General features: G+C 53.4%; 2 protein-coding genes and 1 long non-coding RNA gene across 3 annotated transcripts; 2 read left to right on the top strand and 1 right to left on the bottom strand.

Moving 5' to 3' along the window:
• The first annotated feature begins 170 nt into the window (after positions 1-170).
• LEMD2 (LEM domain nuclear envelope protein 2) lies at positions 171-12,047 on the top strand. Its single transcript, XM_053998326.1, has 9 exons — positions 171-1,590; positions 2,716-2,756; positions 3,853-3,928; positions 5,130-5,206; positions 5,848-5,927; positions 7,617-7,762; positions 8,729-8,830; positions 8,912-9,014; positions 10,075-12,047. The coding sequence occupies exons 1-9, from the start codon at positions 192-194 to the stop codon at positions 10,223-10,225; spliced, it is 2,175 nt and encodes a 724-aa protein (XP_053854301.1). The 5' UTR covers positions 171-191; the 3' UTR covers positions 10,226-12,047.
• Positions 12,048-13,890: 1,843 nt separating this feature from the next.
• IP6K3 (inositol hexakisphosphate kinase 3) lies at positions 13,891-26,836 on the top strand. The gene is made up of 6 exons (XM_053997960.1): positions 13,891-13,989; positions 17,372-17,716; positions 21,732-21,912; positions 22,956-23,128; positions 23,750-23,925; positions 25,415-26,836. The coding sequence occupies exons 2-6, from the start codon at positions 17,530-17,532 to the stop codon at positions 25,865-25,867; spliced, it is 1,170 nt and encodes a 389-aa protein (XP_053853935.1). The 5' UTR covers positions 13,891-13,989; positions 17,372-17,529; the 3' UTR covers positions 25,868-26,836.
• On the bottom strand, positions 26,672-27,877 carry LOC128818542 (uncharacterized). The gene is made up of 2 exons (XR_008440505.1): positions 27,241-27,877; positions 26,672-27,104 (listed from the first exon to the last, which is right to left on the bottom strand). It is a non-coding gene; the product is annotated as an uncharacterized LOC128818542 (long non-coding RNA).
• Positions 27,878-27,920: the final 43 nt, after the last annotated feature.

Genomic DNA, 27,920 nt, shown 5'->3' with positions numbered 1-27,920 from the left:
GGAGCGGGATCTGCTGCTCCCTCAGGACACGGAGCCCGCGCGCCCTTGACCTTCTCAAGATGGCGCCCGCCCCCGCGCCCTTTCCCCACACGCCCCGTGCCCTTCCCAACATGGCGGCGCCAGGGGCCCCTCCCAAGATGGCGGCGTCGCTTCCCGCCCGCGGGGCGCTTCCGGCGGGGCCTGGCGCGGCCATGGCGGAGCTGACGGACGCGGAGCTCCGCAAGGAGCTGCTGGCGCTCGGCTACCGCCCGGGGCCCATCACCGCCACCACCCGCAAGGTCTACATCAAGAAGCTGGGCTGCCTGCGGGCCGAAGTGGCGGCGGACCGGCGCAGCGGCCGCGCCGCGCCGCCCAGCCCGGGCCGCTCCTCCGCAAGGCCGCCGCAGGCCTCGCCCTCGCGGCAGCGCTCCGGCTTCACCGGCGGGGCCGCCCGTGAGAGTGAGGAGGAGGAGGACGAGGAGGAGGAAGAGGAGGAGAAAGTGGGGCGGCCGCCCGCGTCCCGCTGGGGGGCGTCGGGAGAGAGCGGCGGGCAGGCCTGGGGGGACCCCCGGGGGTCCCCGCCGGGCCGGGCCGGAGGCATCAGGGTTGAGGGCGGCCCCTCCCGGGACGGCCTCGGGAGGCTGAGCCCTTCGGAGCAGTGGGGGACGACTGTGGAGAGAGGTGGCGGTGGGCTGGGGGCATCCCTGGCCGGGCACGGGGGGCTCAGCTCCCCCTCGCAGTGGTACACGTCCATCGAGAGGAGCGGGGGCCTTGGGGCGGACAGGGCCGGGGCGCTGAGCTCTGCGTCCCATTGGGAGACATCCAGGGATGCCGCAGAGCACGGCCGGGGGCTCAGCCAGGGGCTGGGGGCGACCCTGGATGGGTTTCGGGGCTCCTCGCTGCGGTGGGACGCCTCGGAGAGGAGCGGGGGGCTCAGCAGTGGCCTGAGACCCACCCTGGACAGGTTCCGAGGGTCAAACTCCACATCCCAGTGGAGCCCCTCAGCAGAGAGCAGCGGGGGGCTCGGCAGCCGGGCTGGCTCGGGCTTGGATGAGGTTGGGGGGCTGAGCTCCACACCCTACTGGGGCTCCTCCAAACCCCTTCCCAGCGAGGAGAAGTCCAGGAGCCATTGGTGGACATCGGGAGGGGGAACTGGGGCGCAGAGCTCCCGGGCTGCCTTGGACACGGCCGGGGAGAGGAGGGGGCTCTCCTCCGACAGCTGGTGGAGACGGGAGAGCGAGGTGACCCCCAGCAGCCAGTGGGGCTCCTCGGCGGCCCCCGGGAGGTTCAGCAGCCTGTTCAGGAGAGGGAAGGAGGACCTGGCTTCCAGCGTAGGGAAGGAGGCAGAGCGGGATGCAGGCAGCAGGGCTGGGGGGCTGATCCGGCGCTTCCCGTGGCGGGCAGCCAGCGATGGGGGGCACGGAGTGACCCCGCGCGCCGCCCTGCTGCGCTCAGCGCCGAGGCAGCAGCCCGAGGGAAAGGGGAAAGGCCTGGAGTATTACCTGTCCCAGTTCCTCTGCCTCGCCAGCTTGGTGCTGCTCCTGATTTTTCTGGGCATCCTCGTGGTGAAGATGGCTGGGTCAGGCTGGTTGGACGGGAGAGAGGAGAGCTGTACGTGCACTGGTTTAATTTTCATTTCAACGTTATTCCTCACCTGCCTTCCTGCTTTCTCTTTATTGCTTCCATTCCCATCACATTTGTCATTCTCATTGCCATAAGCTGACATCTCTGTTTCTGTCCCTTTTCCCATCTCCCCCTTCCTTTGGGGAACCTTGTTAGTCATGGGAAGCCAGTTTGCTTTTTCCAAACGAGTTTGGCCTTCAGTCCCTCAGAACCACGGGGTTTATGTGGAGTGCCATTCCTGCTGGGCCAAGGATGGATTTTATGGCATGACACGAGGTCTGTGTAGTACCTGGGGTGTGTTTTTGATGTTCCCTCTGCCAGCACTGCCCTTCCCAGCCTTTGTTCTGTCCAAGAGGGAAGTGCAGCAGATCAATTCAGCACTTCAGGTGTGGCAGAGTGTCTCTCTCTTCCGTGAGAAATGAAAAGGAGTTTCCCCAGCAACTGGCTTTTAAGGCAGAGTTCCCCAGCTGGAACAGTTGGAAATGGGGATACTTCAGGCTTTGAGCTGAACAAAGAAGGGTTTGGGGGCTGTTTTGGGAAGGTGCTGGTCCTGAGCCTGGGCACACTGTGCCCTTGGTGTGGGCTAGGAAAGCTGCTGCATTCCCCAAGCCAGGATAAAGCTGCCCATTGTCACTGGATTGTCCTGTTTCAGCTGTGACAGGAGCTCTGGAGGCAGGAATGTCGCCCAGGTTTGAGCTGTGCCACAGGTGCTGTTGAAGCCCTGCAGAGCCCAGAGCTGCAGTCAGCCCTCCAGGGGGGTTCATTTCCCTCCCTGGCTGTGCTGGGATATTTCAGGTGACCCTGGTGGGCGGCAAGAGCCAGCACTGGAGGGTAAACATCAGCATGAAGCTTCTCCTCAAACAGGAGCTGTTAAAACATCCGGCCCCACTTTTCACTCCCCAGCTGAACACATCCATCAGCTCCATCATTGGTGTGTTCTTCCTCAGGGCTGCTCCCAAAGCAGCTCCTGGAGGGGCTCTGTGCATCTGTGCAGGGGGAGATGAACAGCAGCAGAACCAGGCTTTAAGTTGAGCCTGCTTTTAAAAAGATAATTATTTTCTTGATCAAAGCTCTTGTTTGCAGCCAGCTAACTCACCCTCTTCTCTCTCCTAGTTAATCTCTTGCCTGTGGATTGTGACAAAAGAACGGATGATGTAAGCATTTATTTATTTTTCCTCAATCTTGTGAGCTCTCACAGAAGAGTGATTATTCCAGGTAGTCTATTCCACCCATAACAGTATCACTGTAAAATGATTAGTTCTATCATTTTACAGAAAAATTGGGACTTGATGAGTTGGAATTAATGGGCCAGATTAAGTTAGGAGTGTGTATGAGACTCTGAAAGATAAAAATTTAAATTCCCAATTATGTGAATCAATTTATTTTTTAACAGTTGTACCAGCAGTGGTATTGGCTTGCAATAAAGCTGTTTTCAGCTTTAACAGTGCAAGATTTAATCCAGCTAATTCCCTGAGCTCCACTGTGGAGTGGCTGCACAGCCCTGCTCCCTCTGTCAGGATGGATTTTTGGAAAAGCTGGGGCTGCCCCATCCCTGCTAGTGCCCAAGGCCAGGTTGGGTAGTGGATAATATCCACTAAATGGATAAAATGGCAACCTGGGACAGTGGCAGGTGTCCCTGCCCAAGGGATTGGCTGATCCTTTCCAACCCACACCATTCCAGGATTCCATGTGCTGGTTTGGATGGGAAACTGGGAATAAATGGAATTCCCAGAGAAGCTGTGGCTGCCCCATCCCCAGGAGTGCCCAAGGCCAGGTTGGGCAGGGCTTGGAGCAACCTGGGATAGGGGAAGGTGTCAGGGGTGGAACTGGGTGAACTTTAAAGGTCCCTTCCAACCCAAACATTCCATGATTAGGAGGGAGAAGGTTTCCTGTTGGATTCTGAGTTCTGGTGTGTGGGAAGTTGTGCAGGTGATGCATCCATCTGTGGTGGGTCCGAGGCTGGTGCTGCAGGCTGGGCTGGGGGTTGGTGGCACTTCACAGAACCCCAGACTGGTTTGGGCTGGAAGGGACCTCAAAACTCACCCAGTTCCTCTGGGCAGGGACTTCCAGAAGATGCTCAGGGTCACTTGTGCCTGGAATGTTCCCCTGTGCAGGAGATTTGGCTGGAGCTGGTGGTGCAGGACTGAGCCAGACTCCAGTGCTGTGGTTCTGTCTGGTGTCTGGAGCTGCACTCCCACTGTCCCCATGCCACTGCTGATGTGTGTCCCTGTCCCTGTCTGTGCCCTGCAGTTCTGCCAGGCCAAGCACAAGGATGTGACCATGGCTGTGCTGCACGAGCTCTACAATTACCTGTCCGTGCAGGCAGGTGAGTGCCAGCACATCCCCACCCCTGCTGAGCCTGCAGGAGCTGCCTCTCCCAGCTCCTGCTCCCTTCTGTCCCACTCTGGAGGGGTTTATGGAACAGGCAGTTCCCTCTGAGGACTTCTGAGGCAGGCAGGGAATAGGAAAACAGGGGAAGGTGGGTTTATTTTTCTTCTGAGTGGTGCTTGCCTAATGCACTCCTGTCACCCTGCCTGGGTGGGTGGGCCTTGTTTGTACTTGAAGTGTTGGGAGTTTCAGGTAGGATTGGTTGGGTTTGTTATTCTTTTCTACCAACAGCTTGAAATTGTCATCAGGATAGAGGCAGGAGTGTAAACTGATGTGTTCTTACACATGAAGTGTCCTAAGAAATTGTCATTTCTGCTGAAATGTGACAGCAGATGTGTGAGTGCCTCTTCTTTTCCTCACCACAGAGTGGGACAGGCTCTCTGAGATGAGGAGCTGACCCAGCACAGTCCCTACTCCAGGAGTAAATCCAGCCCATTACTGTATTTTGGGATGGAGTAGGCTGCTAGAAATCCACTGTATGAGCAGAGACTTGTTCAGCAAGATCCACAGCAGTGGTAATCAGTAAAAGAGTTTCAGTTCCATTTTCTGCATTTCAGACCTCAAGGCTGAAGCCTTTGGATACTGAAGCTGCACAGAATTCCTAAATCTTTTCAAATCTGACTTCGGCTTTCCACCAGATTTACTTAGCACATTTGTTTAGTCAACTTGGTGAGGCAAGATTTGGAGGATTTAGTGCCTTGCCAGCACTTCTCTGCCTGGGTTGGAGGCAGAGCTGTGATTTCAGCTCCTTGGAGGCATTTTGAACACTAATCATTAGCTCCACACCTGATACCTGGTGGCAGCTGTGGTTCTGTGCTCTGCAAGAGGCAGGAGCAATACTTTCACTCTCACTGTGTGTTCAGCAGCTCTGAAGTGTCAGCTCTGATTGCCCTTATCCAGCAGCAGCTCTGAAGTGAGAGGTTTGATTGCCCTTATCCAACCTCTGTGCAGTGGCTGAGCATTTTATTAATAGTCATCTGATCTGCCTGCAGTATAAATCTCACCCTGGAATCATTTTGCTCAGGGCTGGGGCTGATTGGAAAGGAGAGCATTTCTTGGTGTGCGTTCAGAGCCTGGTTCTGAGCTGTTCAAGGGCTTTTTTTACAAACATGGTTTTTCTGTTTGACTTTTCTTACCAGGTAATTTTGAATGTGGAAACCCTGAGAACCTAAAAAGCAAATGCATTTGGGTTAGTGAGGTGAAGGATCACGTGATGGTGAGTGGGCTCTGAGCAGCTTTGTTACAACCCAGTGCTTAGTCTCTTATAAAGCAATAAATTATAGACACTAAAACAATTCACCATCCATTTTGCTTCCTCATCCTGCTTTGATTCTCTCCCATATCTCTCACTTCCCCTTTGGCCAGTCCTGTTCTCAGCAGTTCTTTTGAAAATCATTTTCTCCTCTGTCTCTGATTCACCCCCTGTAAATCTTAATGGTTTGTTGTTTCACTGGAGCCATCAGTCTTGTGCAACCAGAAATTTCCCTGGATTGAGGGCTGGGCAGAAGAAGGATTTTTCTCTACTGCAGAGTGTCAGTAGACAGACTGCTCTGATCCAGCATTCCATTTCTTTCCTGGTAACCTGTCAGTAAGATTATGTTGTATTTAGTGGTTAGCCCTAACAGTCTGGGATGGTGTTATTTCACAGAGTGCTTCATGCATCATCTCCCCAGTCAGAAGACTTTAGGCCAGGCAGACCTTCAGGCTTAGTTCTCCTCCCTCCAGTTTGCAGAATCCTGATAAGAATTAACCTGGGGACAGCCCTTATGGAAAGAATTGCCCCACTGCTGTAATGAAATCATGTTGGTCAGTATTTTAAATGAATGGAGGGCTAATCTTATGGCTTCCTTTGCACAGAATGTAACTGGCTGCTCCTCACAGAAGTTTGAAGCTGCCCTGAACTGGATACTGAACAGCAACAAGGATTTGGGAATTCGGTGAGCAGAAACCCCCTGTGTCAAAGTTAGGGATCTGCTGATACTGCACAGCAGCAGGGATTTGGGAATTGGGTGGGCAGGAGCCCACTGTGTCAAAGCTGGGGATCTGGGTGTTGGCTGGGGTGGAATTTGACAGGGTCCGTGGTGCCCTTCAGCTCCCAGAGCTCGTTGGGCTGGGATTGGCTGTGGCTGAGCTTGCTGGCCAAACTTCCAAAGGAAAAGTACAGCCCAGGCTTGTACTGTGGGACAGTGTCCAGGGATGTGTTGCAGGTGAGATGGAAGTGGGAGGTCAGGGCTGCTTGTGGCCATCAGTGGTTGTGTTGTGCCTCCTGTGGCGTGGTCCTGGTGTCCTGCCCATGCTCCTGTGCCTACAGCTCTTCCTTAACTTGCCCACGTGGTCACTTTTCCCAGAGTCAGCAGCCATCATCACCTTCCTCTGGGAAGCGTGGGCTGCCTCCAGTCTGCTCTAACTCTAAAGCCTTAACAGTTGTTTGCATTTTCACGTTGCTAAATGTGTCTCTGATTAAGTGAATTGCAGCAGTTGTGGTGCTGGGGTTGGTGGGCAAGCTTGTTGGAATTCCCACTGCTCCATTTGCTCTTAAATATTCCTGCAGCTGCTGCTGTGATCCATGGATCAGACGGCATCTGCTGCTTTGATTCCTGGGCTGTGCAAATTCCCAGGACGGGGCAGGGCTGGATTTGTAGGTGGGCTGGGATGCAGAGTTTTCAAATTTTGTATTTTTATACTCCAGCACATTTCCAGTCAGAAGCTGTGGGATACAATATCCTCCCACTTTTTATTTTGTTAATTAGCAGCTCTGCTGGCTGGTCCCCAAACAGCTCCGCTTCCCCGGAGCCGGCGTGGCAGCATCCCCAAAACCCTGCCCCTGGCATTTTTAGCTACATGAGATTATTTTTTAGTTGCTAGTCTGAGAGGCAGGACTGAAAATGAGCTTTGCACTGGGTGATTCTGCTGCATGTTTTAAATATTTTCATGGAATTTGGGTTGTAAATAAGACAAGGGGGTGGGAAACAACCGTGTGTGTGCAGCTCCTGCAGAACTCAGAACCGGCCGAGCTCTCTGCAGTTTGTGAGCTGAGCACCTGTAAATTGAGCAAACCTCTTTGTCTAACAGGCTGTTCATAATTAGGAGCTTAAAAATATACAATCCCCTTTGTTCCAGTTCCCCTGGATCTGCTGGCTGTCCCTTGGACCCCTCGGTGCCTCTGTGCTCTGGGAATGGCTCGGTGTGGAGTGAGCCTGGGCTTGGGAGCAGCAGCGCTGCAGGGAGGGGAGCTGAGGGCTCTGCAGGGCTCTGTGCTGGTGCTCTGTCACTCTTTGAGCTGCTCCTGCTCCCAGCCTGGGTCCCCCAGCTCCCAGTGCTGGGGCTGAGCAGTGGCTCTGACTCAGGGAACGTTTCCATCTCCGTGCTGGGAGGTGGGAATCCAATTCCGAGTTCTGAGAGGGGCTGTCAGAGGATACTCAGCATGCCAGTGGGAGCTGCAGCCCTTGCTGCCTTCCTGGAGCCACATCCATCCCTGGCTAAGCAGCCAGTGCCCAAATGTTCTGGCAGGAGGCTGTGCCTGGGTGTGGGGGCATTTCCTGCGAGCAGCTATATCCGCAGTCTTGATTTAAGGCTGCAGTTGCAGCCTGCTCTCTTCAGTGAGATTTTCTTCCTCTTCCCATCAGGTTGAAAGGCAGGGACCTGTCGGAGCCTGTTTCCAGCGTGGAGGAAGTGTTCTGCCTGGAATCTGCCCACCCCCAGATGGGGCTGGGCTGCCGCTTCCGCCGGGCCGTGGTCACGGCCATCACGAACCTCTTCCTGTTCTTCTGGAGTAAGTGGCTCTTGGGGCTCAGCTGCAGGGATGAAGCCTTGTGATCACACATTCCTCAGCTGTAGGAAACACCTAACAGAGGTGAAATAAATCTGCTGATGAGTTAATGTCTAATTAACCTTTGTTCTGGCAGCACAGGAGACCCACAGCCCTCCTCTTGTGCTGTGAGTGCTTAAAAGTTGCTTTAAATCAGGCAGCTGATGAGCTCTCTGGGTTTTCCTCAAGTGCCCATTATTATGGGCTGCAGAATAAGTGTGCTAACTTACCTTAAGGAGTCAGTTTTTCTTTTTTTCTTGCTCTAAGCTCCCAAGTCGTCCAGCCTCTTTAATAATGGCTTGTAGCATTTCAGGGTTGGAGGTTTTATTGGAATAGTCTGTCACGCCTCAGCTGAGACAGGGGTTTTACCCAGCGAGGTGATAACGAGAGCTGTGTGACTGCAGGAGTGTCTAATCCAACCTGACAGGGAGGGGGTGACAAGGGACAGTTCTGTTTATTGCAAGACACTGAAGTCCTACTGGGGGCATTGTAACTGCTAAACCTTCCATACACATCTCCTTCATTTTGGGCTGCCACTGGAGCCCCAGGCTTTATTTCCCTATCCAGCAGCTCTCCATGGAGCAGTGAAACCTGTCAGTCTTCCAGAGTGATCCTTGTGGGGAAGGCCTTTGGCAAAGTCTCCTCTGGGATTTGCAGACCTGGGGCCCTGTGGTTGTGCTGAGGTTTCTTTCGTGAGGGCAGCTCCGTGCTGAGGCTTTCCCACCACCTCATCCCACATCCACAGGTGCTCCTGTGCTGCGGGGGGGGGGCAGCACCAAGGGGTTTTTGGGGTGCAGCTGCTCTGGGGAACAAAAAGAATCACTGGGATTCAGTTCCAAGCAGGCCTGGGTCACAGTGTGAGAGCTAAAACTTGCATCCAGCAGGCACACAGCTGTCATTCCTGAATCCCCTTTGTTTTTATTCTCCCAGGTCTGATAACCCTTTGGGGCATCCTGCTCTACCTCCGGTATCGCTGGCGGAAGATGGAGGAGGAGGAACAAGCCATGTATGAGATGGTGAAGAAGATCATAGGTAGGAGCTGTGGGAGCACAGGGAGCCCTGCTCTGCTCCTGCAGGGTTGAGCCCTCACTGCTGTGTCCTCCTGTCCTCCAGCTGTTGTCCAGGACCACTACAAGGAATGGGAGCGGAATTTGGAGCGTTACCCCTACGTTGGCATCTTCCACGTCCGGGACAGCCTGATCCCTCCTCAGAGCAGGTGAGCTGCTCTGGGCACTCAGGAGGGCTGGAAGCAGCAGGATGGGATTCAGCACAGCTCCCAAATGCATCCCTGGAGCTGCTCTGCAGGACGAGGCTGGAGCCTTTGGGTGGGGAAAGGCTTGGGCACGGCTCAGGCTGGTGCAGATCAGTGTGCCAGCCCCAGGGCTGGTACTTGGTGCAGTGCCACAGGCGTGTTGTCCTTGTCCTGTCCAGCAGTACCTGGGTTTGGTTTGCTTGGACCTGGAGCATCAGGTGTCCTCTGCTTCATCTGCTGGGTGTCTGGTGCTGTCCCCTTTCCCAGCCATCCTACCTGGCTCTCCAGACCAGAACAGTTCCCATGAGCTGAACAGGGTATTGGGGCTCCTGTGCAGTGATTGTGTGCCTGGAAAGGGACCAGCTGGGAAGGGAGCTGGAGTGAGATTATTTGGTTTGGGGCTTTCTCAGGTTGGGTGTGGGGCTTTCTCAGGTTGGGTTTGGGGCTTTCTCAGGCAGGAATTGTGGTTGAGGTCATTGCTTTGTGGGTGGTGGGACTGAAAGGCTGCAGGGCTGGATCTTTATGCTTTGCTCCATTTCTGTAGGGTTATTTCTTGTGTTTTGGTTAAATGAAGCTGCTTTGTCCTCCTGTGAAGTGTTAAACATCCTCCCTCTGTACCAGAAACAGGATTCCTTTTCCTACAAGGGATGACTGCAGCTGTTTGAGCCATCCCTGGGTGTGAGATGCTCAGGACAGCTGGATCCAAAGCTGGGGTGAACACCAGGGTGTTCCCCTGGCTGAGATCTCTGTGTGCAGGATGGGGGAGGGTGATTTGCTCATCGAGTCCCTTTGCAGCACAAATTGAGGCAGAAATTCAGGGCACTGACAGAGCCTCTCATCTTCCCCCCAGGCAGGATTTGTGTGGCCATGCCCTGGTCTGAAATCTCTAACCCAGGGTTTGTTTGATGCCCTTTTCTGCCTGCACAGGGAACAGCAGGCAGCCAGATCCACAGGCACAGTTGCTGTAGGCACAGAAGCACAACCAGCTTGGGATTCTCCTTTATTTTCTTGCTGTTCCTTGCAGAAAAAAGATGAAGCGGGTGTGGGAGAGAGCCGTGGATTTCCTGGCCTCCAACGAGTCCCGGATCCAGACAGAATCCCACAGGGTGGCAGGGGAGGACATGCTGGTGTGGAGATGGACTCAGCCCTCGTACCTGTCGGACTCGGAGCACTGAGGGCAGCAGGAGGAGCAGCCGTGGAGCCGGGTGGGACACGGACCCTGTGCAGGCCTCAGGGCCCTCGCTGCTGCTGGGGGGAGCAGGGCCTGGCCCAGGGTTGGGCTTGCACGGCTCTGTTTGCTCTCACTTCTGAAACTCTCCCAACACACACACACACACGTTCAGGGCAATGCTGGCTTGGAAAGAAGATGGGCTTGAGCTGGTGGGAAGCTGGGATTGCACCAAAGTGAGCCTTCCACAGAGACCTGGCTCCTGTGGCAAGCAAACAACAACCTACAAAGAACAACTGCACGCCCCTCTCGAGGGCTGGGGGGCTCTGCCAGAGCCTGGGGGTGCAAAATTTGACCTCAGTTCTGCAAAGGCCAACTGGTGGCAGAGTCCATCAGGGAATGTACTGAAAGATAACATTTCCCATGGAAACATTAGGGTGGCAGTTGCAGGCGTGTCTTTGTTTGCGTTTGTTTTTATCAGTGCAGAGACAGTGAGGAAGCATTTGCTGCTTCCCAGCAAGGAAAATGTTTTATGTTGGCTTCATCCATCCAAAACTGGGGAGAGGGGGAATTGGGTGAAGGTGGGCCTGGAGAGAGGGGGGAGCCTGACGTGCCTTGGTGGTTTGGGCTGGGCTGGGGGTGGTGGAGGAGAGTCTGTGATCCTGTTACACTTTTAAGTCTGCAGTCTGTGTGCTTTATTATTTTTTGGGGGGCGTGGGGGGGGGAATTAGGGTGGAAAATAAAGGATATAGGAAGCTTCTAAAGGTGCTTTCCTGTGGCTGCAGCCCAGGACTGCTCCGTGGCTGTTACAGAGCAGCTTTGGGAGGGCTCTGAGGGCTCAGTGTTGATGTTTGAGCTGGGCAGCTGCAGTGTCTGTGTTCGTGTCAGAGCAGGGAGGTGCCAGCTCTGGGACTGTCGCTGTTCCTGCAGCCCCCAGGGGCCCCAGGGGCAGCCTGGCTCTGTCCCAGCCCTGCTGCATCCTATCTCATGTCTGTAATCACTTGGTTACTTCAGCTTCTCTTTCTGTCCAGTGAAGGAATGTTTCTTTCCCAGGAAGTGGCACCAGTGCGTGGCAGTTCAGGCTCGGCAGAGGAGCTGCTGCTCTGCTCTTCCCAGGGCTCTGCAGCAGCTGCTGGGGCTGCAGGACCCAAATCCTTTGCTGGCCTCGGGCAGGAGGAGTCACAGGGTGAGGCCAGCAGTGATTTGAGCCCTGTAGCCCCTGGATGTTGCTCTCCTTGAGGACATCCTGGGGCTGGATGCTCGGATTGCTCCTGTCCCAGGCTCTGGGCTGGCTCAGGGCACAGCCCTGGGCAGGTGATGCCACTCCAGGTGTGTTCCTTGTGCCTGCTCACCTGGCAGAGCCTGCACCTCTCCCCACGTGGCTGGAGCAGAGCTCTCCAGGGGCAAAACCAGGAGATCTTTCCCATTAAATGGGGAATATCCTGCATGGAGGTGGCTCTTACCAAATTTTTGGGTGTGGGTGTTTGGGCAGGAGACTCAAGAGCTCTTCTAGGCCAGGACCAGCCCCTTGCACTGCAATAAAGTGGGAATAAAGGCAAACTTGATTCTTCCCACATGTATCAAGATCATCACTGCTGCCAGAGAAATTCTCTCAAACACCGGTGCCTCTGTTCTTAAACCTTTTTAAACTCTTGGTGGGGTTTGGGTGAGCTTTTTTAACCGTCCAGAAGCTCAGAGTCAGGCATTGCTGTCATCCTTTTGTATTAAACCTGGTTTTGTAGAACAAACTTCAATGGCTTGGTGCTGTTTCTATGTTCCATTTAGCTCTGTAAAAAAATCAGTATCAAAAATAAATTTATTACCAATAATTTACTATTTTTATTTGTGCTGAGACATCACCGACTGTCCCAAGTGCTTTTGCTTGGATCAAGTCGAGTTCCAGCTTCTCTGGGGTGTGGCAGGAGTGGTTCCCCACCACTGTGACTTCAGGGGAAAGGGGTGACTCAGTTTGGATGAATTCAGCTCATCCTGTGGCTCTGGGTGACAAAGGGGATTTCCAGTGGCACAGGAAGGGGGTGGCTCCTCTCTGGCTGCAGTTGTTGCTGAGATTTGGGAACAAAAGGGAAGGAATTGGTGCAAGGCTGATTCTCCTCAGGCCCCACATTCCTGGTGGGATGCTTTTACCCAGGCCAGGTTGCTGAGTTGCAGCTGGAATCTGTTCCAGGTTGGGAAATGGTGGCTCTGAGTGTCACCCCCAGCGTGTCCCCCGTTCCATCTCCTCTCTCCAGGCTGGAGCAGCCCCATTCCACGCCAGACTGGACTGGGAATTCTCCAGTTTTCCTGGGAAAAGCAGGTTCTGCCCCCCTGCCCTGCTCCCCTCCCAGCCCCCACTGCCAACCAGAGCTGCTGAGGGCCCTTTCCCACTTTCTAGCAAAGTAAATTTCTGTAATGAACCACATTTCTATAAATAACTCACCCACGGGAGCTGCTGCATCCCCTCCCTGTCAGTGGTTTAATGTGGCCCAGCGAGGGCTCTGAAATGAACCCAGCTCTTCATCTTTTCCTTTCCTGCTTCCATTTAGAGCCCTTCCCACGGGATGTTTTTCCTGTTCTGACACGACAGCTGATGCTGCACCTTATTGATGGGCACGGAGTCAGGGCACGGGGCCAGTTCTCCTGGAAAGATCCAGGGGAGCTGGGAAGCCAGGCCTTGGGAATTTGGGTCTTTCTTTCATCCTTGTCTTTCATCTCAGCCTCTGCCCTCACCATCAGTTCCATCGTTCTGCTCCTCCTGAGCCTGGGTCCTCCCCTCCACTTAGTGGGAATTTCCACAGACACCAATCCTTAGCCCAGCTGTGAGGTTTTTTCCCCCCAGCATTTCCCCCATGGCATCCCTGGGGGCCCCAGGCCTGGGCATGGCTGTGCTGAAGTCCTCAAGTTCCTGCTGTGGCCTGGGGGTGAGAGTGGACATTGTCCCCTCCTTGTCCTGGGTGCTGCCCTGGCTGGGTGTTCTTTGTGATTCCCTGAAAAACACACGGATCCCGTTTTTTTTGGGGTGCAGGGGCTGGCAGGAGCCCTTGGCACTCGCTGCACAGGACAGTAAGGCCTGGGGGGACACGCTGTCCTTGAGGAATGGCTGCAGGGGACAGCGTGGCCCTGGCAGGAAGCTCCCTGGGACTTTTCCATTCCCATCACGCTCCCAGCTCTGACGTGTCTCTCTTCCCGTTGGCAGGGCTGGAGCTCTGGATCCACTCATGTCCTGCCCAGCTTTGGACAAACCTCGGCCTTCCCCCCTTTGCCCACACCCTTCCTTTCCCACGAAGGGGGATTTGGAGCCCCTGTCACCTCCCTGTGCCTCTCCTTCCCCATCTCCCTGGGCTGTTCTTCCCGGTGCTTTGCGTGCTCTGGGAAGCCCCATCCCTCTCCCAGTGTCAGCCCATTCTGCAGGGAGGTGACAAACCCGAGCTGAGGGGGGAGTTCCGTGGAAAACAGATGGACAAATCCCCGGCTGTTTTCCTGGAGAGCCGATTTCCCAAGACAGCCGGAGCGCACGGCCGGCTCCTCTCGTTCTGTTCCGAGCCCTCGCACGCGGCCGCTTCCCTGTCCCAGCCAGGCTGTTCCTCCCTAGCACAGCCCTGCTGGAATGTCAGCTGGACATTCCGGGCTCCTGCCAGCGCCGACGCAGTCGGGCCATGCCCAAATGTTCCCTCATTCCTCCCTCTGGAGCCGCAGCGAGAAGCAGCGAGAAGCCCGGCCCAGGCAGCGCCCCGAGGCTCGGCCGCAGCCCCCGGCGCACACCTGCACCCCCAGGTGAGCTCCGGGCTCATCCCAGGGCAGGAGGGATGGGGCAGGATGGGCACGGCTTTGGAGGTGGGTGAGATGTTGTCAGGAAGGGATGGGAGCAGCAGGGACGGGGGCACCTGGGGCCGGTGGGAATCTCTGCAGTGACCATGGAGCTGGTGGCTCTCGGTTCTCCGTGGTGCTCGTGGAATGGCTGGAAAGCGTTGGGCTGGCAGGAGGGGAGGGAGGTGCTGTGGAGGGCAGAAAGTGGGCAGGGGGTGAGGGAAGCTGTGCCCTTTTCTGCAGACTGTGGTGGCACCGTGTCTGTGGTGGCACTGGGTCCCTGATGGCACTGGGTCTGTGGTGGCACTGGGTCCCTGATGGCACTGGGTCTGTGGTGGCACCGTGCCTGTGGTGGCACTTGGGTCCCTGATGGCACTGGGTCCGTGGTGGCACCAGGTCCCAGCTCTGGGGCTCCAAGCAGGGCTGGTTGGGGCTCCAGGTGAGCCCCAGCTGTGCACACACAGATCTCAGCCACGTGCTTATCTTGCCTTTTTAATGAAGCAAAGAATCTGCAGCGCAGTGCCTGGAACCCGACTTTGGAGCTCGGGGATGCTCCTGGAGCAGGGAGGTGGCCACGAGGGGACACTGAGAGCACAGGGCTGTGCACAGAGCTCTTGTTTTTAAAGGGATTTTGCATTTTAATATTCCTGGGTGTTTCTGCCACAAGGACGCAGCTCGGCCTGGCTGTGCATTCCCCTTGGGGCCACACGAGTCCTGTTTGGGATGGGATGGGATGGGATGGGATGGGATGGGATGGGGTGGGATGGGATGGGATGGGATGGGATGGGATGGGATGGGATGGGATGGGGTAGGTGCCACTCAAAGATTAGAGAATGGAACCTGCCCAGTTCCTTTTGGCTCGGTTTGGAGTTGGGATGAACAACCCGTTTCACTGAGACTGCTTTGAGATTTGGCCCTGCCTGGGAGCAGGGTGGGAGGTGACAGTGCCAGGGGAGCGGCGCTGTCCCCAGCACTGGGGCAGAGCTCATCCAGCTCCAGCCCTGCCAGGAGCAGGGATACCTTCCATGGTTTCTCCAAAGCCCCATCCTTTTCCTGGAGAATGGAATATTTCTCTTCTATGCAGAGGAATGTTCTCCATATCCTCCTTCCCCGATATTTCCTGGCTCACCTCCACCTGCAGCACCTGAGCTGCTTTTCCTTTAGCTGGGGGAAAAACGCTGACAGATTCTGGTTTTTCTTGGAGGGTCTTGATTTATCTGTAATTCCATGTATTTTTAGTGACATAAATATCTCCTGGCATTTGCGATACCTTGAGCCAGTGGAAGTGATTTATTTCCAGTGTCTTGTTTCAGGGGAGCTCAGTGTTCACAGGAACATTTATCTGCTCCGAATGGATGAGCTGCTTCCCAGCAGAAACTCCCAGAAAAGAACCTCCTTCTCCTACTGCAAATCCTGCTCTGAGTTTTGCTTGGGAGAAAACATTCGGGAGCTTTATCAAACTGTGGATGTTTTTTTGCCCGACTCCCTTTGCAATGCTAAGGTTGCCAGAGCTGTCAGGGGGTTGTGGCAGCTGAGTCTGAGCCTTGGACCGTCTCAGAAGCAAGAAAGGATTTAAGTCGTGTTGTTCCCTGCTCCAAAGAGGTTTTATGACAAATCCGCTTGCTTTTGGCTTTTCTCCTTCTTTTTAAGGATGGGAGGAAGAGGGGGGGCAAAGCCACACAAAACAAACCACAACAAACCTGCGGCTCCTGAGGCAGAAAATCCTCTTTAAAAATTGCCACAACTTAACAAAATGCTTTTATTAACGCCCAGGAAAGCTCCGAGGAGCCGCTTTCTTCCCGGCTGGAAAGCGCTCGGCTCGGGGGCCTGGCTTTGTTCCTCCGGGAAAGGTAATTGTAGAGCAGGAATTCCTCTCCGAGGAGGAATAATGGGAGGGGAAAAACCCCACCCTGGGGGAGATAAAGGAGCGTTCGGAGGTGGGAGTGGCTCTTCCCTGTCTTCAGCCCACTCCATCCCACTGCTCCAGGTGGGAAACCGAGCCGGCACCTGCGCCAGGTGCTTTTCCCTTGGGGGTCAATCCCAGCAGGAGGGGCAGGGATGATTTGAGCATCACAGAATATCCCCAGTTGGAAGGGACCCAGAAGGATCCAGCTCCTGAGCTCTGGATCCTTCCTGCAGAATGGGGAATGATCCAGCCCCAGGTCAGTGCTGGCCCTTCCCGCAGAGCCCTCGCCCACCGTGGGAAGCTCCAGGTGCCCCCAGGAGGTGCCACCACCCCTCTGCTGTTCCCTGGCTCCTGCACAAGGAGGGGTCACATCCATCCCGTGGGGCTGCCAGGGGTGCAGCTGCTCACCTGGAGGCTTTCCTGGCAGAACTGGGTCTTGCAAAGGCATCATTGCCCCCTGCACTGGGGTTCTGCTGGCAACAACGGGGTGCAAAGCTCCCTTCACAGGTTGTGCTGAAGCTGGAGCAATCAGGAGAAAGGGCCTGTGCTGCCATGCACCCATCCTCAAATTTTAATAATTTTTAATATGATTTTAATAATTTTTTCCCCATCCCTGTGAGTCTGTGATGTGGAGTGTCCATCTCTGGTGTGAAGCCAGGCTGCTCCAGCACCAACATCAGCTCCTTTTTGTCATCCTTGGGGCCTGTGGGATTCAATTCCTGATGTCCATGAGCCATCTGTGGGTTTCCTGTGAGGAATGGGGGAAGGAGCTGGTGGGTGCTGCTGCTGGGGCTGCACCACGATGTGCTCCGTGATTTTCCTACACTGCTGCTTTAGAGCTGAGACTTGCTGCTGTCAGAATCGAGGAGGAATTTCTGGAATCAGGCGTGGATCCATTGCTGGGTGCAGGGTGGAAAGCTGGGTGTGAGCCCTGTGGGTGCTGCTGTGACACATCCACATCTCCCTGGCTGTGTGTGTCACCCTGGGAAGGAAATGCTGCTGCTGCTGCTCCGGTGTTCAGTGGCAGGGAATGTCCCAGACTGAGGTTTCTTTGGAAGGGGCAGGAATTGTTGCTCACCCCTCCAGCAGTGTTGTAAGGCAAGGGAGTGCCTGGGGACTTGCAGGGGCTTTGCAGCAACGTTGCTGTGCAGGGAATGTCCAAGGGAAGGACTGGGACCACCCTAACGTGGCCTGTGGGACAAACTGGGGGTGTTTCACAGCATCGATGCAGTGTGTTAATCCTGCTGCCTTGACGAGGCCACTGCTGTAATTCACAGCTCTTCCGATCGCTGTCTCTTGTCCCCAGCAGATCAAAACTGGGGCTTTCCTGGACTCTCTGTGTCAGGCTGGGGCTCCCTGCCAGCCCCTGGGCACTGACAGATCTCATCCCACCCTGCTGGGTGACCCTTCTCCTCTAACTCCTTCATTCCCTCTCTTTTGCAGATTCCATTAGTGAAAGGCCAGCGTGGAGGAAAACCCAGCGTGGGGGAAACACCAGAGTGGGCGAAAACTGGCCCAGCCCCGCCCGTGCCAGCCTGCGTTTCCCAGCTCCGTGTGCTGCTGCTGAGGGGGCTGGAGCCCCCCGGGCTGTGCCTGGCACCATGGTGGGTCAGAGTGCCGAGCCCAGGGCTGCCGTGCTCCTGCAGCCCTTCGTGCACCAGGTGGGCGGCCACACCAGCATGCTGACCTACGACGAGCACACCATCTGCAAGCCCCTGGTGTCGCAGGAGCTGAGCTTCTACGAGTCCCTGCCCCTGGCCATGAGGCAGTTCACGCCTCAGTACAAAGGTAAGGGGAGCTACAGAGCTCTCAGCTCCCCAAAAAGCATCCCCAGCTGCTGCAGGTGAGGCCTTTCCAGGCACAGAGGATTTTCCTGCCTGTCCCTCTGCTTGCTGCCCTATCCCTGACCCCCTTTCCCAGGTGAATCTCTCAGCCCCTGGAAAGCAGCACTGGGAGAGCAGCACCAGCATTTTTAAAAGACATTCTCCCCTCCCTTCTCTTTCTTACTCCTTCAGTATTTTCTGCTTTTACTGCCAGACTTGTGCTGCTCATAAAGCTCCTGACCCTGGCTTTTGGGGGAAGCGAGAAGCTCGGTTGTCACGTAAAAACTTAAAATATCTCTTGGTCCTTCGGCGTTACAGCAAAGAGCTCAGTCAGCCACGGCTCCAATGTGCTGCCAGCCCAATCTCTCCCTTTCTCAGAAAGTCAGGGGCCTCTGCAGATTTATGGGACAATATTAAAAAGATGCTTAAGGGAGAAAAGTTTCCTCTGAGCAGTTTCCTCTGGCAGGAGCTGGGGTTTGGTGCTGCAGCACTGGGCCCTCACTGATAAAGCTGTTCAACAGTCCCAGTTTAACCAGTCCAGGGGTGCCCTGGTTATTCAAACCTTTGTGTCTTTTCTTCTCCTATTTCAAATCCCAGAGAATTTTCTGATGAGGGGTAATTAAAAAGCAATTCTCCAATCTGGCATTGGGCTCAGAGGTTTATTCCTCTCCTGGCTGTCCCAGCCCTGCTGCCAGGCAATTAAAGAGCTGGAATGCTTTCCTGTGAGGATGATGAGGGCTCCATCCCCTATCCACACATATCCATGTACCTCATCTCTATTTCTGGGCTGTGGGAACGGCCCTGGGACTGTTACATAATGGTGACATTCTGTGCAATGGTGACATTCTGTGTAACGATGGCATTCTCCACAATGGGGATCAAATATCACTCAAGCCTCACCCCGAGCCCGCGGCTTTTGCTGCTCACCTCGCCCATGTCAGGCACTTTGGTGACCTTGGGACCGACTTTTATCCCCTTTGAAGGCCCTGCCTGGTCCCAGTTGAGCTCACAGCGGGATGCTGGGCTTGTTTTCCAGCCCAGTTCTGCTCAGGTTCCCAGCGCCCCGGGCAGTAGATGAATGTGCTTGTAAACACAAAAATAAACCCACGAGGCCAGAGTTACAGAATGAAACCTCCTGAGAGCCTCTGGGATGCCTCCAGCGTGGTGACAGCACCCAGAAATACCCTCTAGCTCGTGGCTGGTGGCGGCAGGAGGGGCACTGGGCTGTCAGTGACACCAAAAGCCAGCACAGACAGGCACCCAAAGGCTTTGGAGAGATGTTTGCCCGCTGCAGCAAAGGAGGAGCTCTGGGGGTTGTCTGCCACACACAGGTCGCAGCAGGACACCTGCAAACCCCTGTGGAATCCCTCCAGCAAACAAAAAGCACTTTCCATGCTGAGCTGTAGGTTTTTTGAGAGCTGAATTTCCAGCTGGGAGGAGGGAGAGGATCACATTCCCTTCCAATTTAACGCTCGGTTCTTGCCTTTGAAAATCTCCCCATTAATTTTCATATTAATGGTTGATATTTAACAACTCTTACTTTCACGCTATATATAAGTTTTTTGGGGCCAGCCTGTCAGCACTATGCAAATGAGCACAGCCCTGCTGACTGCAGGCAGGAACTGGGACAGTTTTTAAGGTTATGGTGTTTGCAATCGAGGGCTCTGGTCGCTTCCCCATGACTTTCTAAAATGAAAAAGGCTTTGATTTAGGCAAAAGACTCTGTTTTTTTTTTTTTTTTTTTCATGCCTACATCCCCTGAAAATCTGAAGCAGTCATCCAGGCTGAGAGGAGATTTGTTTGCTCTCAGAAATATGGATTTTTTAAGAATAGGACTCAGGGAAAAGGTAATGCTGGAGCCTGAGCAAGATGGAACTCCCTGAGCTCACCACAGAGGGCTGGGAGGGCTAAAAATATTCCTTTTTCCCCTAATGAAGGTTTGCAGCCCCTCAGCTCCCTTGGCAGAGCAGCCTGGGTAGATTTTCCCCCCGTTTCTGTGTAAAGTCAGCCTGTTTAACCCAGCCTGTTCACAATAATGCTGATTGTACAGAATGGCTGTGGTGAGGGAAAAGCATCCAAACCCAAGGTTTTGGGGTGCAGGACCCGGGGAGGGATGGGCACCCCAGTCCAACGGGGTGGCTGCAGGGACAGTTCAGGTGGGGAAGCCCCTGAGGCAGCAGAACCCAGCAGGCACAGGAGGCAAAGCCTCTGGTCGGTGTTTGCTCGCTGGAATCCCACTTGAAATGGAGAGAAGGGGCTTTGCACCTTTATTGGCGTTGGCACCTTTGCTTGGGAGAGCAGAGCTGTTTGTTAAGCTGCTGAGATCATCTCCCCACATGCCCAGCAGACCCGGTGAGGATGCCCTGGGCACAGCTGGATCCAGCCCAGCTCCCCATGCCCCCAGCTGGGCTCTTTCCAGTGCTGCTTCTGCTGCTCCCACTGCCCTGTCCTCAGTCCCTGTCCTCGGTCCCTGTCCTTGGTCCCTGTCCTCTCTGGGAGCTGGCAGCCCCCTGAGCCCCAAATCACAGAATGAACCAGGCTGGAAAAGAGCTTTGAGATCACCAAGTCCAACCCATGACCTAACCTAACACCTCCTCGTCAACTAAACCACGGCACTGAGTGCCACGTGCAGGATTTTCTAAACACATCCAGCCACGGTGACTCCACCACTGTGGCAGCAGCTCTCTGGCCACAGAGAGCAGGCACAGACTTTCCCAGGCATTTTCCTGGGGAAGATCAGAGAAAAGAATGAGAAATAATTCTTATCTCCACTTGTTGCAGCTGTTTAGCAAAGGGTGATTTCTTAATTGGACACTGGATGGTGTTTAGATGGATTAACCAATGAGGTCGAAGCTGGATCAGTCTGGCTGTAAGGGTTACTGAGTTTCTTAATAAATATAGTATAAGATGATATCATAAAGCAATTAATCAATCTTCTGCAGTCATAAAGTCAGTGCTAATTATTCCCTGACTGGAGGCCTACAGCGACACACACCTCCCTGGGCAGACTGCAGTGCCCAATCACTCTTCCAGCGAAGAATTTTTTTTTTTTTTTAATATATTTAACCTAAACTTCCCGTGGTGCAGCTTAAGGCTGTGCTCCAAGGAGGCTCAGGGAGCCGTGGCGGAGCTGCAGGAGCGGGCTGGCGTTATCAGCCTTTCCCAGAAAGGTCAGAGTGAGATCCATGGCCATTCCTGCGCCGTCACTTGAGACGCGCAGACAGCCGGCCCCGTGCCAGGGATGGGCTCATGTTGGGCTAAATCCGTGCTGGACTGGCTGGCATTTGAGCCCTGTGATTGCTGTCAGAGTCAGGGAAAATTGCAATGTTCAAATGCAGAATGGTGTTTTAAGCACTCCGGGTGGAAAAAAATAACCTCCGGTCACAGTCCTGGTCGCTGTCGGGCACAAACACGGATGTGTGACACTCCAGCCCCCCATGGGATATCTGGGAGCTGGTTCTTGGTGCTGGGGGAAGGGCACAACCATGACAATGTGTGGGCAGCACTGCCAGCCCATGGCCACATCCCTGCCCTGCTCCTGGGGCTCTCCAACTAAAAGAAGCAGTTGGCACGCTGGGTGTCCTTGGAAAATGCCTTGTCCCCAACCCTCTCTTTGCTTCCTGCCAATGAAAAGTGTTTCCAGCCTTGTGCTGTCTTTAAAAAGCACTTAAATCCCTTGTGATAAATAAGCTGGGAGCTCCTGGGCTTTTCTGAGGCACAGCAGAGCTTGGAGGCGTGGGGGACAAAGGAATGTGGGGTTCAGAGGAGGCAGGTTTCAAACTGAGCTTTGAGAGGGGGAACACTTGAAAATCCTGAGTGTGTTTTCCAGGGTCTCAGCCTAATGATGCTTTACTGAGCTTGAAATCAGAGTGGGATCAGTAAGAAGCCACCAAAACATCAGGTGGTGGCCAGGTGGTGGCCAGCCCTCGGTGATACCCCATGGGCTCATCTCTGTCTCGTTTGTTTTCCCCTCTGTCCAGGCATTGTGTCTGTGCACCTCAAGAAGGACAGCCTGGGCAACCTGACCCTGATTGCGAGCCCTGGCCTGGGCCAGCCGGACAGCTGTGGCCGCCTGGACAGCGCCGGCGGTGACCCCGCGGTCACCCTGTGGCACAAATGCAAGTGGAGCCACAGCCAGGTCAGCAAGAGCTTCAAAGACAGGTGAGGGTCTGTCACTCCCTGCAATCCTCCTGGCTGGCATCTGCCACTTGGGTGGGGTTGGGCTGGGTTTGGGCTGGGTTTGGGATGGGTTTGGGATGGGTTTGGGGTGGGGTTGGGCTGGGTTTGGGCTGGGTTTGGGGTGGGTTTGGGGTGGGTTTGGTGGTCCAGCTGTGGGTTTAGGACAAAAGCAGGACCCAGCCAAGGTGAAGAACAGCAGAGCCAAGCCCTGTGTGTGTGGTTCTGCTCTTCCCTGGTGCGGGGACAGAGTGAGGTGGATCTCCGATGTTGTTGCGCAAATATCTGCCTCAAATTCTGCTCTGAACCCCATTCCTTGGAGCACAGCATGCTCTGGGAGAGGGAGAACACTCACTGAGCACGGAATGTCCCTTTGCTGGCAGCCATCCCATCCCACCCCATCCCACCCCATCCCAGGGGAGAGCTCTCCCAGGAAGGCACCCAGTGCTCCCAGCACCTCTGCCTCACAGAGCTTTTCTGCAGGACATCCTTCATCCCAAACTGGTTCAGAGCAGCCCTGGGCCACCTGGGACTGGAGGTGGAATATTCCTGCTGCCTTTGGAGTGATGGGAGTGGTGGAATTGGGATGAGCAAGACCAAGGAATGACCCCCCAAGGAGAACAGATCTTCTCATCAATCTTTCCCTCCCTCCCCTCCTTGGAGCCAGCCCTTCCAAATTGGGAATCATTCCCATTGTTGGAGCATTTGCCTGTGCTGTGCCCATTAGGTGGATAAATAGAGATCCCTGGCAGCTGAGGCTGTGAATGGCTTTTTAAGGGAGCCAGCACACTTTAAATTATAATGAAAAAAAAGTATTGGCAGGCAGCAATAGCTGGCTTTCTGAAAATTACTGTTATGGAGTAACAAAGGATCTCTGCAGGTTGGACATGATCAATATGGTTCCTTTGAGAGTCCCTGAAAATCCACCTTATCAAGTTTGAGGCTCTACAGGAAAAAAAAAATAGGGAAGAGAATATTCTCCTCTGGAGCTTATAAACCTGACATGTCCCTTTGTGTGCTTTGTCTAGCTGCCCTGGGAAGATGCTTTTGAGGACAGACCTTCAGTACCACACAGATTCCCTTTTGGAAGATGCAAATGGGAAGCAGCCAGAAAGGAAGAGCTACAACCCCTGGGGGCTGCACTGTCACCGGCAGCACCTGAACCGCATGTCCTCCAAGCACAATGAGAACAAACTTCATCGTATCCTTTCTCCTCTCTCCCCTCCAGCTCAGTCCTGGCTACAGATAACAGCTGGGAATCAGTGTAGGGTTTATTGCAGCGGGATACATCCCCTCCTCTGCACAGACTCTGGGAAAATATGGAATAGTCTCTGTTATCTTCTAAAAAAAAAAAAAGAAAGAAAAAAAACCAAACCATTTTCCATAAAGAGTTCTCAGCAGAAGTCAAAGATCCCCTTGGCATACATTTAAAAACACAACTATACAGGAATTAGCAGCTGCCTCGCCTTTTATTTTCCTATTACACTTCATTACCCACCAGTCATGTGAGTAATAGAGTTTAACAACTTCCCCCACCCACCGGAGCGAGCTCAGCACCTAGGGAAGGTGTCAGAGTGACAGCCCAGGGCTACGGTGTCACTGGAGAATGGAGCTGTTGGGGCTTTAATTGGTAGGGCTGTAGTACAGTAAATTAACTGGAATTGGCAGCAAGAGGCCCATAGCAATGACACGTCAGAGAAATTGGCTGAGAAAGTCTCATTACAGTTGTGAGCTGTTATGGAGAGTGTCAGCGGTTGCTTTGATTTAAGGCCTCTTGCAATTAGAATTTAAAAGTATTGGGTTTCCCTTAACTCACGCTCAGAGTTTCTCCTGCTGGAGAACGTGGTGTCCAAGTACAGCTACCCCTGCATCCTGGACCTGAAGATGGGCACTCGGCAGCACGGGGATGACGCCTCGGAGGAGAAGAAAGCCCGGCACATCAAGAAGTGTGAGCAGAGCACCTCGGCGTCGCTGGGCGTGCGCATCTGTGGGATGCAGGTAAAGCCTCCATCCCCTCGAAATTTAAGTACTTTTTTTTTTTTTTTTTGTTGGTGTCCCCCCTTGGTTCTTCCCTTGAAACCAAGCTGGAATCTCCAGGGGTTCTTGGCTGGTGTGAATTGAAGCGGTTTTATTCTCTTTTCCCCTCAAACACGGGCTGTAAAAAGTGGCCACTTGTGGGAATCCTTAAAACCAGAAGGTTTTGGGAAAGCTGCAAAAGGCAGGCCTCAGAAACAGCAGAACTGCAGTTAGAGCTAAGCAGTAACCTTAAGATTTGTCAGCAGAAAAGTTATATGAGATGTAGAAAGTAGGGACAAATAGAACAATTGTCTGTGTATTAACTCTTGGATAGAATAACTCCCTAAGCTGCAGAACAGTATATCTAACAAGATATTAAGAAAAAACCTCTGATTTTAAGGATTCTCACAGCCACTCGGCTCTGTGTCCTCTCAGAGAGGGTGTCAAATTTGGCACATTTAGGGTGACCCTTTCTCTGTGCCACTGCCACCTGTGTGAGCAGCTGGAACCCCTCACCCCATCTGAGAAGCTGCTTTTACACAAAGATTCCTGCTCAGATCTTTACACAAAGATTCATGCTGCTGTATGAAAAAAACCCCAAAAGCACCACATTGTCCCACTTGTGCTTTCACTGAGCTGTGAGAACCAGGGGTTCATTTTGAACTAAATTTCTCCAGCTGGAAATGCCCATCCTTCCTCCTGGAAACCCAAACCACACGTTTCCCTCACTCACTATTTCTCAAGCAGGTTTCAAAACCCTGCCTGAAGGAGAATTTGACAGTAATGAGAATAGAATATGAAGCAAAATATATAAAGTCAAAACCCATGTCCTTTTCTGATCTCTGGCATCTTCATATGGGCAGAGTTGAACTTCAGTGGTCATATTGATCCTTGGAGTGGCTACCTAGAACAGAGGCTAGACAGAGTTAAGAGAATAAAGTGGGCATTTATTAAAATTAATAGATACACCTCGGGCAGTCAAAAGCCTCCCAGAGGCTACACCCAAGATTGAAGATGGTCACAAGTTTTTCAGACAGATATAAGTTTGGTCTATTTGCATATCAGGGGGTAATTCTCCAATTACAGCTTCAGGTAATGAAGTCATTGACCCCCAGTTCGCTCCTCCCCAACTCACTTTTCTTTACATTTTTCAGGGCCTGAGGCTGCAGGGTGTCCTTGGGTTCCAGGCCCAGAGGAATTGTTTTGTCTGACCAAAGTGTGTCAGTGTCAAGTGTTAGCTACCAAAGCAGTTATATGAAGTTTAGAGTTATGCACTAATGCAGCACAGGATTTGAAAAATATAAATGCTAAAATCTAATACAATATATGCTATATATATGCTATATATATATAATATATGCTCTAATATATGCTAAAATATAAATGCTAAAATGCTAAAATCTAAGGCATCATTCGTGAATCCCTCAGAACTCAGGATGATTTTATGGATGATTCCTCTGTTCCCTTCCAGGTTTACCAGGCAGACACCGGCCATTTCTTGTGCAAAGACAAATACTACGGGAGGAAGCTCTCTCCGGAGGGATTCCGGCAGACCCTGCGGCAGTTCCTGTGCAACGGGAACCAGCTGAGGACCGACCTGCTGGAGCCCATCATCCTGCGGCTCAAGGCCCTGCTGGCGGTGATCAGGAAGCAAAGCTCCTACAGGTTCTACTCCAGCTCCCTCCTCATAATTTACGACGGGCAGGAGCACAAGGAGAGCGCAGATCAGCACCTCCCCTTCCCAAAAACTCACGGCACGAACCCCTCCAGGGTGGATGTGAGGATGATAGACTTTGCCCACACCACCTTCAAAGGCTCCAAGAGCAACCCCAACCCCACCCCGCACGATGGGCCGGACCACGGCTACATTTTTGGCTTGGAGAACCTAATCAAAATCCTTCAGAGCCTGTTGGAAGGGAAGTGAGAATTTCTGTGAAACGGCCTGGATTTCCTAAGGACTGATAGCCCTGAAAATCCTGCCCAGGGTTGGCTGTGTGGGACCCTCCGGCCGCTGGATGTGGCACGGAAAAATCGGGAAGTGCTGAAAACTCTCCGTGCGCCGTCACTGAACTGAAGGTGGAAAGCAGAGAGCTGGAAGAATCTGCTCTCTCTGCCATCCAGCAGAAGATTTATTTTCCTTTCTGGTTTTACTGCTGTCCTTGATTTATTTGTGAGCCAAAGAAAGCATTATTTGGGAAGAGTCTTAATGATAAAGCGGGAGATGCTCGCCCCGCAGCCGAGCGGGAGGAGGGGGTTTGAGGCAGGAATGAACAGATGGAGCTTCCCTTTGGAGCTTCCCTTCCTGCTCCTGCTCAGGTGGGAGGGAAAAAACACCCTCCAACATTCCCAGTGCCCCTGGTCGGGATTCTCTGTGCATGTGTTCAGAGCAAGAGCTGCACCTCACCAAGCTTTAACATCCCTGTAGGGTTATAACAGGGAATTTTCCACGGATTTTCCAGGAAAAAGGCTCCACTGGGGCTGGAAGTGTGGGAATGTGATGACTCTGTCAGGTATCAGCCACAAAAAACATTCACATCAAGGGATTTTTGCTTAAAAAAAAAGCAAGAAAAAAAGAAAAAAAACCAGTGTGAGATTGAGTCAGGGACTGGACGTCAAAGGTCACCCAGAAATTCTTTGATACAAATACTGTCTGTGTGTGTGTCTGTGTGCGTGTGTGTGTGTGTGTGTGTTTGAAGGAGACAGTAACAAAAGACTCTAAAAAATAATGTTTACAGCTTTTGTGGACAGATTTTATTATTATGATGGAACAAACACAATTCCTTCCTGCATGGTGTGGGAAATCTGAAGGAGAAGTCCTTGCACAAGGAATAGAGCTACAGAACTCCACTACTGGGGAGAGGGGATATAAATAAAATTGTGGAAATAACTCCCACCGTTGTCCATCTCTGTTTCCTTCCCGCAGCATCCTTGAGGTACTTTATCCTTTGTTTAAGCCTATCATTTTTTAAGAGAGCCGTTATTGCCATGGGTTTAAACACCAGACCCCAAGGGAGATGCTTCACTTGGATTTACAGCAGAAAGCTGCTGCAGTTTATAGCTGGAAAATTTTAGACATCTGGCCCATTTGTGTGTTTTGCTTGGCCTGGAGTCCACCTGGGAAGACTCTTGTTCACAGTGTTGGGTTATTGCTTGACCGCAAACTGTAAAAAAAAAAAAAAAAAAAAAAAGCCACAAACACCCAATTTTAGTAAGGGTCGAGCCACAGATTGTCCTGGCTCCCACCAGAAGTCTGTGATAAGACTTTGTGGCTTTGTGGATGAGTTTGTACAGAGCCACCTGAGCATTCCCAGGGTGCGCAGCAGGACACGGGTGGGACAAGGGATGGATGAGAAGAGTCTGAGTGTGACACCAACGTTGGGCAGCCCCTCACTCTTCATTGCTGCACAGAAAACAACTTGTTGGCTGAATAATTAGAAAAATCTCCATGCGCCCTCCCTTTTCACCCCTCATACACCTGCACAGTGTGGCTGCCCCATCCCTGGCAGTGTCCTAGGGCAGGTTGGACCCAGGTTGCTCCAAGCCTGGGATAGCGGGAGGTGTCCTTCCCATGGATGAGATGGGATTTAAGGTCCCTTCCACTCAAACCATCGTAAATCCTGTAAGGAGTGGCTGAGGGAGCTGGGAAGGGTCTGGAGGCACCAGGGGAGGCTGAGGGAGCTGGGAAGGGTCTGGAACACCAGGAAAGGCTGAGGGAGCCAGGAAGGGTCTGGAACACCAGGAGAGGCTGAGGGAGACGGGAAAACGGCTCAGCCTGGAGAAAAGGGGGATCAGGAGGGACCTTCTGGCTCTGCACAACTCCCTGACAATAGGGGACAGCCGGAGGGGGTCGTGCTCTGCTCCCAAGGGACATGACAAGGGAAAACGCCCTCAAGCGGAGCCAGGGGAGGTTCAGGTTGGAATTTCCTCACGGAAGGGCGGTGTTGGAGCCCCCATCGCTGGAGGCGCGGCGCTCAGCG

Source organism: Vidua macroura, chromosome 24, assembly GCF_024509145.1.
Source record: "Vidua macroura isolate BioBank_ID:100142 chromosome 24, ASM2450914v1, whole genome shotgun sequence".
In the NCBI taxonomy this organism is placed as follows: Eukaryota; Metazoa; Chordata; class Aves; order Passeriformes; family Viduidae; genus Vidua; species Vidua macroura.
Note: the sequence above shows the minus strand (reverse complement) of the source record. Positions and strands in the feature narration are given on the sequence as shown.